Genomic DNA, 13,384 nt, shown 5'->3' with positions numbered 1-13,384 from the left:
AATAAGTATGTCAACCCATCTTCTGGACTTTGTTGTTAACAGTAGGCCCTATACTGCAGTTTAGAATGGTCTCCTTGAGGGTTTTACTATTTTAAGTTGTAGGCTAATTTGTTTGTACAGTAGAACCTGCCTGGTATATTTTTCAGTATTGCTTTCTTTGAATGAAATTTCATGTGAATTGTTTCCAGGTTTGGAAAATTATAAAAATGGAAAAACTTTTGCACCTTAAGTTTTTGTTTGAATAATTCTTCATTAAAAAGACCATCAAACAGCAACTTTTTCCTCATGTTTTTGAGAATATACTGTAGGGGTAAAAGTTGCAGCTTGCTTCTAGTGTGGACTGAATGTTATTGAAATAATTTCTGTCTGTGGTTCTATATGGTATGTGGCAATTATTTAGAAAAATAGCAGCCTGCAGCAATATATTGAAAAAAAAATAACTATGAACTAGTTCATTTTTGAACTGTGAACTTAGTTCAGAATTTTGAATTATGAACTATTAACTGAACTAGTTCATTTTAAAGTGTGTGAACTGAACTTTGAACTAGTTCACGTAGAAAAAGAACTTTCCCAACACTGTATGTTGCCCCCCATCTGGTGCTATAGAAAGCCTCAGCACATATCTTGCAGACTTTCCACACAGTCGTGTCTGTCGTTGCTATCTTACTGTGGTTTTAAACTTGAGCAGTAAACATTGCAACGTGTGCTCATGCTTTCAAATAAGATGATATCTGACAGTCAAGTGAACTGCTTCATCAACTGATCATTAGTGCGGTATCAAAGCACTTTGTCTCAGATTATTATCGTCTCTGTCTCTGCTCAACATGGAAACAGGCCTCCCAGTGTACAGAGCGTGAGGGTTCAAGTGGAAAGAGAGATTTTCGGGCAAGGTGTCACTTAGAACCAGTATTGTGAATATTGAAACATGAAGCAACCACAAGTGGGTCATTTTATGGAGTAAAACCCTCCATGGTCTATAAGCTCTAGAGAGTCCGTACACATTCAAGAAAACAGAACCATTTAACTCAGCAAATGCACTAGTGATTTTTTTTGGTGGTGTATCTACAGATCAGAATCAACTCCTCCTATGTCTCTTGTGAATTCACTGGTGGCACCAACATGCTACACGTCTATTATTTTTTGCATAGTTTGTGGTTTAGCCTGATTGAAAAACATGCGGGTTCAAGTCAAAGAGGATTATATAGGGGCACGGCCAGTCATACCGTATCATGTGGTTTAAAAGAAGCACAAACTCTTTTACAAAGCTCAGCATGCACAAGAGCGCGCGACCCTCGAGATATTCACACAGGAAGGAAACGCACGTCAAACCTGCCCCTGTTCTGTCCCCTCAGCTGTACCCAGCCTGCACATGTGCACTGCTCTAACATGTCTGCGGTGTACTGACAGAGAACAGCGCAACCAGGGTGTTAAACTGCAAAAAGAAAAACACTGCAATCCAAGTGCACTGCGCTGTTGTCTGTCAGATACATATTTAACTTTAAGTTTACCAGGACAAGTCTTTTTCATGAAGTTTAGCTACTTTGGAGAGTTTAACCTTAAAAATACAGATCTGCTTCTGATTTAGACTTCTGCTGTGACTCGATGGAATCTATGGAAATCAAGTTCTTCATCAGGAGCAGAAGCACATATGAGTTGGTGTCTTTATCTAAATATTTTCCAGTGGTCGAGACCAAAACTCCTGTGGGTGTCCTGTGGGTGTCGCGCCAGGCAGACTGCTCCAAGACGAAACAAATTAATTAACAAAACATTCAGATCTACTTAAATAATTTCTTTATTTACTACAAAACCATCATCAAAAAAACAGTTTTAATCCCATGAGCCCACAGTTAGACATTTATCAAAAGATCCACACTAAAATAAATATTTCAAATATGCTACAACTAAATCAGCACGTTAGTGTTCACTGACTCTCAACATTTATAAAATGCCCAATATTTGTTTCTGCTTACTGAATGTGTGGAGAAAGCTTCAATTTATTTCACCAACACTTCTCAAACTGGCAATAAAGAGAAAGTGCAACTTCTCCATAAATCCTTCCCTGATATGCTACTTTATGCAGGGACAATATGTCATAACATTCAACATAGGAATCATAGGGGAAGTGATGAGTAAGATTCAACTCGGCCTGAGACATTCACAGCACTTTACACTCTTTCATTTGCAGAAAATGACCACAATGAAACAGCCCATCAACCCTGAACCCTCAGATCTTGTAGAGACCAAAGAAATTGGCGTAGGGATCGTGTCTAAGATAAGTGGGGTGCGATACATTCACAAAAACTCTGTCGTATTCCTGCAGCTGCAGGCTGGAGCCCAGGTAGCTCTCTGTGGTCCAAGGGTGTCCCGGCCTCTGGGAGCAGAAACCTGCCCTATGGGCCTCCATCAAGGTCAAGGGTGTGGGGCGTCCCGTTCGCCTCAAGAACACTGTGTGAAGGAACGAAGATGTAGGGGAACAGTCCTTAAATGTCAACTCCACCCGTGTGTAAATGTGGTACAGTCCGCTTTCGTTGACTTGCAGGGCACCATCCTCAAACCTGTAAGCCACTCCTCCGGACGTGAAGGCCTGCCCTGCCAGCGGCTCCCAGCGCAGAGTCCTAGAGATGGGGAAGGCTGATTTTTCAATCCGCCCTGCAAAGGAGAAAGAGGGTGTTACTTCTTTGTGCCATAGAGAATCGCAGAGAGTAGCTTTTATTGGTATTATAATTATTATTATAAATGTTACCCATCACGTGTGCTGCAGGTTTTTTGTCTTTGGTTCGTCCATTCCGAGCAGGATCATAGAGACCTGAAACAACCATCACATATAGTCACATAACAGTCACAGCACCTTTGTTTTTCCTTTACTGGGAACATATTCACTCTTTTCTTTACACTTACCAACTTGCTTCTCAGCTGCTTTAAACTCAATCACAGGTTTAACCTTCAAGACAAAAGAGAAACAGAGGAATGTCATCACCACATCACACAGGCGCCTGCATCAGAATGCTCTCACACACACAGACAGGAAATCCTGTCTCACTTGACCAGTGACCACAGATGGAACCTATAAGTTCACAATTGCATTTTTAAATGTCACAGCAGCATTAACATTAACTCTTCAAATGAAGGCGCCAAAGGTAAATTAACTTGTAAACTTTCCAGCTCAGGTTTCCAGTCTCCCACCTAACACCTCCCATCACTAAAGGTGAGAAGTCACACCTTTTATTTTTGCAGCTTTGCCCACATTAAAACTGCACAAGAAGCAATATTCCACACTATTAATATTGATTATTGGATGGCAACCATTGCTCACGTATTACTTTATTACTTCTTGACTTGCTTTTAATACTCTACACACTGCTGCAGTCCAAATGATCAAATCATCAGCAAACTCCTCTCTTATGTTAACTACCATTTTGGCACAGCCAAGTGGATCCTTACCTGTGTCATTTCTTTCAGCTCTCTCTGCATGTTGTATATCTGGTAGGCCTCGAAGCCCAGAGCTGCAAACACAAGCAGGAACAGCATCAGCACGATCAGGGCCAACCCGGGGCTGACTCCCATGCAGCCTCCTCGACTCTTCCCCCGGCTCCTGGTCCTCTCCTGGGCCGGCGGCGGGAAGGACCAGCAGGGTACTAGACTGGGCGGCTGGTCGGGGTTCTGCAAACCCCCACCTCCACCTCCATCCACCAGGAACACCTGTGGGAAGGGATAGCTCTGGTCGCAGCTCATGGTGCACGTCCTTTCGTGAGACAAACTGAGTGCATCAAAGGAGGTGTGCACTTTTGTCTGAACACCTCAGGGCTGTCAAGACACTCACCACCCACAAACTCCTCCCACACACATATGTGGACTGGAGATATGGTTCAAAAGGAAACCAAGAAAGCCAGAAACCATCTACCCTTTATCTATTAATGCTTTAATCTCTTCATGTTCTCATCTATCCATCCATCCATCCATCCATCTAATCACACTTCCATCTAATCACGCTTCCATTCATCCCTATCCTCTTGTTGTAATGCTGCAGCACATTTATAAGTGTGATATGTATTTATAACTAGGGGTAACTTCATTTAAAAATAGTGTTAACCTTGTTGACCAAGCATTGCTACAGGGGTGAAGGCTGTCTTTGCTATGCAGTTTGTGCATAAACGTGTAGTCCGGAGTGAAATGAAACTTGAGGTTGCAGCTGACCTCCACCTCACTAACCACAGTCATCCTCAGAAAGAAACCTTCTCATAAATTCCACGAATTACATCACCGTCTGATGTAACCTGACAGGTCTAGTTGCCCAACATACTTTTCTCTCACATGTCCTGAATATGAGTTTAAATATTATCTTTGGTTTAATGCATGATGTGTGCATCAGTGTGTGTTAGTAAACAGTGAGGCAGCAGTTTCACACAAAGCCTATCTTGGTTGGAATCGGATGCTGCCACATGAAAAGGATGTATGTGTGTGCTTTGGCTTTTGTGCGGGCTGTTCATGAAAGCTGGTAGCGAGAGACAGCGATACTCTTCTTTATGATTAACCCCAGCCTACACCTCTGAGATGAGCTTACAGGAAAGCTTAGCTAATATGGCTGTGGTCTTTCTGACACTTTGTTTCCTGGGATACTGGGCCGTTGTGCTGCTCCTTCATTGTGGTTGACATATATAATTAGGCACCATGGGCTTTTGTGACCTCAAGGACGGAAACCCAGCTTTGCAGACATGCAGCCCTTCATGTGATACTATGTATTTGGTCTGTATATCGTGTAATAGTTCATTCTTGTGTGTCGTTTGGGAAACTGCAAAGGGAGCTCCTGCATTCACGGCTCCGTCCACTGATGCAAACGTTTAGTTTTGATTCTCCAGGCCCTGCAGAGACAAAGGGAAACCCAGCTTTCACACAGAGCTCTAGCTAAAAGGGCAACTACGTCAAAACCTAACCATAAACTGCACAGGGTGTCTGCATGAGTCTGTTTCCCAGAAGTGTCAGGCAGAGAGCGTCCTCGCAGCATCTGCAGCAGCACAGAGTGGATTAGGTGGGAGGGTGGGGTTTTGGGGTCTAACCAGGCCGTGTTAAGGGCTGACGCTCCACTTACTTCAACCAAAAAAAAGGAGACTTAAATGAATCACTGAATCAGCAAGTATCTCCAGCAATAACCGTCTGTTTCTCACAGCCTTCCTCCTTCTGTGCATGACAGAGTTAAATGCGGTCATGATGACTGATTACACAAATGGAATAGAGCCCTGAAATTTACAATGCATTTCTGTACCTGACATGAATCAGCGACTTTACTTATGGCAAACATACCTTTTCCCCCTTACTCAGCAGGTCTGTGAGTGGGGCTTTGTTTCAACATCGATATTCATTTTGAAATGCTCTAAGATTTTCTGTGGAACATTTTCACATCCAGATATCGTCATTCACAGTCCTTGTGTTTAAAGGTTTCATTGTACTCAAACGCATTTTCTTTTACGTAAAATCAAGTAACTATCATGATATTAAATGGATTAACACAAGAGCATTTTAATCTAGCTTTTTTAAGTCGTATCCTATTACATATTTATTATGGTTTATACTTGCTTCATCAGTTTTTATCTCCTTATACATTTTAGCTATATTTTATTAATATAACATTTTATTATTTATATTATTATTAGATTTGATCATTTTTAAACTGTTTTAAGTAAAGTTTTATTTTGTTTTTTTTATTATTATAAGTAATTTTTTATTATTATAAGTCATTATTTTATTGAACTTCTTATTCTTTTATCAATTCAACTACTCAAATTGTATTGCTTACCGTGCATTTGTTTCTGCATCTGTTTTTGCTTTCTTCCTATGTTGCAATCAATGTAAGACACTTTAAACTACATGTACATCTGATTTTTATTTAAAGGTACTATATAAATACATTTTGATTGATTGAAGTGGTTCCCTAAAACACTATGCAAAATGTAAAAAATTATGGAGCATTTTATATCAGGATCACATATATCAGCTGTTGCCTTCTTCATCAGAAGAAGAGTAACAGTCTAGTCCCAGGACGTGGCCCATTGTCTGTTCTGCTGTCCCAGGTTTCTTTTCTGTTGTTTCACAGTCCGACTGTCGGCCTTGGACTGTGCTTTCCTGGCCAACAACAGAGACAGTCAATGCCCTATCTACATCCTCCATATCTTTGCTCTGTGTTGAATATGTGAATGAAGCGTTAACAATGTTTGGCAGGCCAGACTGCAGCACCCTGGCTAGGCTCAGTGTCTGGGAGCAACCCTGCTGAGCTAGCGGCCCCCTGTACGCTGCAGCAGCCACCGCCAGCCTGGTATGGTCGAAGGAGAGGGGCCGGTCCTGGTCTGCACAGGCTGCCTCAGAGGTTTTGGAGATGGGGTTGGAGGGGACCGGGGTTTGACACCCAGATACCGAATGGCTAAGAGGTCCCCGGCTGCCAGGGATGCAGCCCAAGTCTTTCTCAGCTCCAGTCCACTGACCCCTGCCACCAAGTGACTCACAGGGCTGGGGGGCTTTTCCTGAAAACAGAGGGGTGAAAGGTCAGCTCTAGAAGAATAATTCAGTCAGAAACGTGTCAAAGGAGATTAGACAAGTCACTGCAAAAACACTATATTTTTGTCTTCATCTCTGAGGGGGATGAGATATGCACTGCACATAATGCACATATGTGCTCGTAGACATGAAGTTATACAGAGCTCTAATGAGTCTAATGATAACCCAAGTCCAAAGTCCAGCCCTAATTAAAGGTGTCCTTGTCGCACAGAAATCTGAAGTCTGCTGCCATCATCTGAGTCCTGCTTCTTTAACTCGTCTCGTTTGCTCGGGTCACAGGTCATTTATGATCATCAAAGGAACAATTTGGACTATTTCATAAACATTTGAAAGTTCCTCATAGGAGATTTAAATATTTCGTCTTTTGGAAATTCTTTAACCCAATCATTTGAACAGCTGCCATGTGCTGTTGTTGGCAGAATGGAGAAGGGGGTTTCAATACAGGTTGTATTTAAAAAATAATCTGGGTTAATTGAATCAAGAGTGATTTGCATTACATGTGTGACTATACAGTATCACTAATACAGGTGCATCTACAGTAAAAAAATAAATAATATCAATGCAAAGTTAATTTTTTTTTCTATAATTTAATTCAAAAAGGGAAACTTTCATATATATTCTGGATTAATTAGACATACAATTAAATTAATCTAGAAAAAACATACTTTTTAGAAGGTCGACATTTCTGGATTATAAATCCTTTTTGTGATTGGTTTTATGTAGTATATATACTTATTCTAATATTTTGAGATACTGGATTTGAAATGAGCTGTTAGCCGTAAAAACCACGGACGGTGCACCAGACAACACTGACGTGGATCTTTCCTAACACAAGCCTGTACTTTAACAGTTCTGTAGGTTAGTTATTAACTATTCAGTTGTGGGAGATAACACACTGGCCCATACTTGGAGTGTCTTGAGTGTCTGCTCTCCTCTTGCAGTACGCTCGTGGGGCCCCCGGCTTGTGTTTGCAGGATGGGTCCAGGAGTCGTAGCTTGGTGATGAAGCTTTTATACTGTTTCTCCAAAGCTTGGATTTGCAGCTGGAACTCTGCTATCTTCCTCTCTGGGTAGTGGGACAGCTGGGACTGCTGAGAAGGAGACACTCAACATTCAGCCATCTCTGCAGGACCATTTGCACACACTATGTTGCTCAGACACAGTCCACTAACCTGCAGGTAATACTCCATTTCCTTCGTGATGCTGGGGATCCACTTCTTCACTGAGGCCGCCGAGGTGAGAGAGGACTAGTGGAGGAAGGAGAAGGTGAATTGGGACAAGCTGCTGCCCGTAAGAAAGTGCATTATTGCTGCTGCCCGTAAGAAAGTGCATTATTTCATTATGGACTTAATCCTTACCAGCCTGGGTCTGCGCTCATGGACTTTGATGCGGCCCTCTGTCAAGGAAATGTGAGAAAAACGTTAAGGCGAAACATGATTCATGCTAACTAATTGTTAGGAGACGAGGCAGCCTTCAAGGAAACATGACTGGTCTTAAAGGTGGCTCTGCTCAGACAGGCAGCAACTTAACTGTGTCTCTGTTAGCATCTATGTAGCCAGCAGCGGAAGCTAGCTGTCAGTGACATTGAAACTCTGTGTGTGTGTAAATAAAAGGTAAAACTCTTAAGTCGAGACGATACAGTGGTTCGGCTGCTCACCCTCCCTCTCTTTCTGGAGCCACAATCTGTTCAGTTTCCCCTGTTGTTTCTCCTCGTTTCTCGCCATGTCTGACAGTCTCAGGCAAAACAATGTCACGTGACACGTAGTAGCCGTCACGTGACTTTACCGCGAGTGCCCCTAGCCCCCCTTCCGCCGCCGTTAAAGCTCGTTAGGTCTATGGTTAGAGGTGCTCCCTACTAGTCCTACTATGATTAGACTGGAAATTGATAACATACAAAATACAGACTTGAGTTTATTTTAACTTCAGTCATTCACACACAGTTTGATATGAAATGGAACAACTGTAGAACAGAGATCTGATCTACAGTATGTTCAATGATCTAGTCAAAGGATGATCAGAGATCATGACTAATAGATGGTCTGACTAAGTAGGCTATAAAAATAATAATGTAGCCTACTGTATATAGGCTATATATATATATTTATATACGTAGCCTATATATTAAACCAAGTAGGCTATCCTAGCCTATCAGCAAAGATCTGGTCTCAGTATTCCCTTATAACTGGATTTTTATCTGGAAATAAAATCACCGAAGGTCTAGGAATGAGTCTAGGTTTGTTCAACATAATGTTTAATTCATTTTAAACAGTCTAAATAACGAAGGCTACTAAACCTAAAATCGAAAAGAATAAACCGATTATTTACGAATGATGAGTAGCCTATCTATCATTATTCTGTCTGTAATTAGGGTATAAATGGATTTAGATTTTTCCTAAGCCTATTTTCAGAATAATTTGTAACAACTTGTGTTGTATTAAAATGTATATCTGACCAAATATACGTATTTTCTTTTACGTGTTTAAAAAAAAATATACAGTAGCATCATTTCTTTATCTCATAATAGCCTAGATGAATCGTCATTATTGTGAAATGCTCTGATTGCAGTGACATGGAAAATGGTGTAGTGGGGAAATGCAAAAGAACTGTGAACTGCAAATGTTGCTAATGTGAGGAAACAAAACTAGAAGAAAAAAAAATCCCACCATGACCTTATTGGGTCTCCAGTCAGTGGTTTTGGTTTTTTCGTGTCAGCTACTCGCCGTTTCTGACTTTTTCTCAACAATCACACAGGAAGAAATGCATCAGAGGGGCATCAGCTGCAAATCACACCATCACCACAGTTTTTTTTCCCATCATAACCTTAAATGATATAAAGAACTGTTAAAGGGTAATTAACCAAACACTGGCACTAATAACATGATGAATGATCACCATTCTCAATGTAGTATTATTTTAGCATTGCTAGACATTGTGAAATAGGTTGACTCTGTTGCATCACTAAAGTTATCAGAATCCATAAACTGGGGATACGGATTGTCTTGACAGGATTGAATGGAAAGTTGACTGGTCCATAGACTGAGCTTAACTTGTTATTTTCTGAATGAAACTTGTGTGAGAACAGATTATTTGTTCTTGCTTTGACTCAACCCTGTCACGTTGTCTGTTTCAGAACAGGGTTTTAGTTTGGTTCAGAGTTCCCATACGCAGAGCCGGCCCAAGCCTTCAGGGGGCTCTAAGCGAAATATGATTAGGGGGCCCCTCTCCAATGTTAGTGCTGCTGTAACTATAGATCTAATGACAGCTCCTGGCACCTCCTGATTGGCAGGCTGCCAGGAGCTGATTGCTGATCCTCAACACCCATGCTGGCTGCTTGGTTTGTTTTGGTTGGTTTTGGTTTAGGTTAGTTAGGTTTAGTTATTGCTGCTTTATACACACCATTAGTGATGGTGAGATGAGGCCCCGTGAATGTGTCGAATCTTTCTGGCCAAATGCTTCACCAAAAAGCCTGATCAACAAAGCCCCATTTAACAGCTCATTTAGGAATACTGACATCTGCTGGTATGTTACGGTAGTGGCTCTCTTATTTCACGTAGCGAGCATAGATAGTATATAAAGTGAGGCAGTCGCATGATTTCAGAAAACGGGGCTTTGTTTGTCTTTAGTCACGTGGTACTGTGACAAACGATACAGGCCTCGAGACAGGCTTCATCTGGACACGCCCCCTTTGCGCGACACAGGCTTCGGGGCTTTCGTGTCGGACCTAACATCACTACACACCATACACTTTTCACTCACACAGACACTGCACCCATTACTGACTACTGACATTCAGGCACCATTTATTAGATTAATTTATACTTGGTTAAATAAACTATAATTTGGTTAAACTATCTCTCTTGTGTGGTCTCCTCTTTTGTCATTCCCTTGAGCCGGGTTCTGACAATTCACACACCCAGTGTTTTCCGCTAGTGCCCCCACTGTGCACCTGTGCGAAAATATTAGACAGCCGAGATTCAGACCCTCCTAGGAGGGACCGGGGGTATGCCCCCCCGGGAGATTTTTTTTAACCTTTTTAAAGTGAAATGCATGAATCTGGTGCACTTTGAGAGGAAAATTAAGAGGCTAAATCTGAGAAATTGTGTGAACAAATAATTTGGAGACACTGGGTCAGATGAATTAGAAGCTATTGAAGAAGGACACATGGATTTTCCATAAAAATATTAATATAAAATAAATTATTATGGACGGTCCTCTGGGTTGGGCTTGGAGCTCTTTTTCTTTTACGGGACATATTTCTCTGTAATATAATGAATGTGTAACCCAGGGTTACATAACACCTTTTAATTTAATCAGAATTTAATCAAAACCCATAGAATAGTTGTTACTTGTCAGAGGGAAATACATAGTTTGTGTATATTGTCGTTTTAAATAGTGACACAAAAAACTGATAGACATATAAGAGAAAAGTATTGCAATGTGCATTTATTTGATGGTTTTCTGATTAATATGGTGTGATTTGTTTAATCACCTGTCAATTAAAAAGATCGCTTGGCAACTGTTCTGGCTCAGTAGCCAATAAGAAATTAGACCCGCCTCTTCTAGCCGTCAGTAGATGGCAGCTACGGTGATTCTTCCTTTTCGTGTCGAGCCACAGAGAGATCAACCGTTAACAACTATTTTTAAACAGTTGGCCAAATAAACAGAGATTCCCCCCGTCATTAAAGTCCCGAAAAGCCCGCACCGTGATATCGAAACCCTTGGTGAGTCTCCCGGTGTAAATATTAGATCGAGAATTGTGTTCTTAGTGTGATAAATGACACGCTAACTAGCTGCTAACTAGCCGCGGCTAACGCTGTTTGCTGACGTTCTAGCATAGTGCGCAGTGACACTGCACTTGGCGTGCCGTGACTGATCTAGGGGAGGGGATGTGAGGCCCGTTGCTGAGGCTGCGGTTCTGCTGGCAGACTGCAGATTTAGCGGTGGGTTGAGCATTTCTTCCACTGTGTGATGTTGCGGTGTGTTGATGTGTCAGTGATGCTGCTAGCTGTGTTTATTTGCCTGGTGAAAAACAATATGAGCTGTAAAGCTGTGAGTTAAAGGTGCTAGCTTTGAAATGATACATTTTTCCAGTGACTAATCTATAGCTTGCTGAGTATAGAACAACAGAATGAAAATACAATTTAAATGGGTTTCTGAAGTGTTTTATTTGAACAGATTTATATAGAGAGTTAAAAATGTCAATCATTTATGTTTTACACTATGTTAAGTTACCTAGAATATGATATGTCTTATAGAAAAGTGACTGAAATGTATTAGATAGACAGACTATTAATGAGTCTTTTGGCTTTGTTGTCAAGGCCGTTTTTTTTTTTTTGTGTGGATCGGAACGTCTGCATCCTTCTCGCCCTCCCTGGAGTCCCGCAGTGGTGTGCAGACTGGCGAGCTACCCCATCAGAGCGACCCTTTTGGACCCAGAATAAGGCAACTTCTTTCTGCAGCATTGTAGTGACCAGAGACTTTTACTTATTTTAGAATAGGCTGATCTCATTTTTTTTACTGTGTAATATATTGTCATTGAACTGTGTGATTTAGAAATGTATTAGGAATTAGTCTTTTGAAACTGTTTTTATATTTTATTTTGAAAGGGTTGACTCTTTTCCAGAGTCTTTGCCTAAGAGCAAGGTGTTTTAATAGTATCAACTTCCTGGTTTCAGTGAGAGTATATAATAAATAAATTGCAACCTAAATATAGATAACTTCTTATTAAATAAGAGAAGTGGCCATAAATGAATTAATAATAAATAGATAATATAAACCTAAATCTAAACATAGATATATTGATAATAAATAAGAAAAGTGGCCAAAAATAATAAAACCTAAATAGATTAATAGATTAATTAAAAGTAATTGATACCAAATAAATTAAAGTAAGTGAAACCAGGAAAGGTGACATAAAATAAGGGTATAAATAGGAAAGGTATTTGTGATCATTTTATTTTTAAATCATTTTATATTCTACATTATTGTTCTGTTAATCATTGTTCTACTTTTAAATAAAACCAAAAGGTAAGAGAGAAATACAGCTTTGAAAATAAGAAAAAAGAAAGACATTCTCTTACCTTTGAAATATATATCTATTGTGTCCGTGTGTCATTTCTTGTGCAGACAGTAACATATCTCTCCTTAACGAACCCTAGAATCTTCTGGTGATTAGCCCATATATTGATTTTTGATTGTATACTAGTAGTTGTGTTTATTAAAAGACACCAGGTACCGGTTACAAATGCATTTAAATGCAGTGAGAGGAACGAAGCAGAAGAACTTTGTTGTTCAGCTACTGTATCTTTTTATCCACAGACGAGGCTGAAATAGAATAGACTATACACAGTGCATGGGCAACTGAGGGCAGCCCCATTTCCAATTGTTTTTGAATAAACTCAATACACACTGTGCATGGATGTGAACGTGACATGATCAGATAATTTTGGATTACCTCCCAGATGAACTGATTACATTTTTAGGCTATTATCTAGACCAAAACATTGTATTCCTTTTTTTGTATGATAACTCACATTTGCATAATATGATGTTAATATCAAACACACAAACTAAAACTTTTTTTGAGGGGCCCCCCCTGGCGGTCGGGGGCCCTAAGCGACCGCTTAGTTCGCTTATGCCTCGGGCCGGCTCTGCCCATACGCCTCATTGGCAGAGATATTTGTGCACACGACATTTCATCACTATATTCTTGTTTCATTACCGAAGATAAACGCTCTCAACCAACCTTTTTGTCATTTCAGTCTATTCTAATGTCCAGGATTCCAGTATTTCATGCTCCTGTTTCTGAACTAAATGTGTTGTTTCTGTCCTAGTCTTTA

At 40.5% G+C, this 13,384-nt stretch overlaps 2 protein-coding genes across 2 annotated transcripts; both read right to left on the bottom strand.

The window, feature by feature from the left end:
* Window positions 1–2,224: 2,224 nt before the first annotated feature.
* Window positions 2,225–3,732, bottom strand: faslg (Fas ligand (TNF superfamily, member 6); the record flags this gene model as incomplete). The annotated part of the gene is made up of 4 exons (XM_080032861.1): window positions 2,225–2,649; window positions 2,744–2,806; window positions 2,899–2,941; window positions 3,442–3,732. 4 exons carry the CDS (start codon window positions 3,730–3,732, stop codon window positions 2,225–2,227), a joined length of 822 nt encoding a protein of 273 aa, XP_079888987.1.
* A 2,181-nt stretch (window positions 3,733–5,913) lies between these two features.
* Window positions 5,914–8,294, bottom strand: LOC307254704 (uncharacterized protein). Its single transcript, XM_080033183.1, has 5 exons — window positions 8,203–8,294; window positions 7,904–7,941; window positions 7,718–7,792; window positions 7,453–7,636; window positions 5,914–6,512 (listed from the first exon to the last, which is right to left on the bottom strand). Exons 1-5 carry the CDS (start codon window positions 8,267–8,269, stop codon window positions 5,986–5,988), a joined length of 891 nt encoding a protein of 296 aa, XP_079889309.1. The 5' UTR covers window positions 8,270–8,294; the 3' UTR covers window positions 5,914–5,985.
* Between the last annotated feature and the right edge of the window lie 5,090 nt (window positions 8,295–13,384).

The sequence above is a fragment of the Ammodytes marinus genome (assembly GCF_949987685.1).
Source record: "Ammodytes marinus genome assembly, chromosome: 8".
Classification (NCBI taxonomy): domain Eukaryota; kingdom Metazoa; phylum Chordata; class Actinopteri; order Uranoscopiformes; family Ammodytidae; genus Ammodytes; species Ammodytes marinus.
This window is presented reverse-complemented; position numbering and strand designations above follow the sequence as displayed.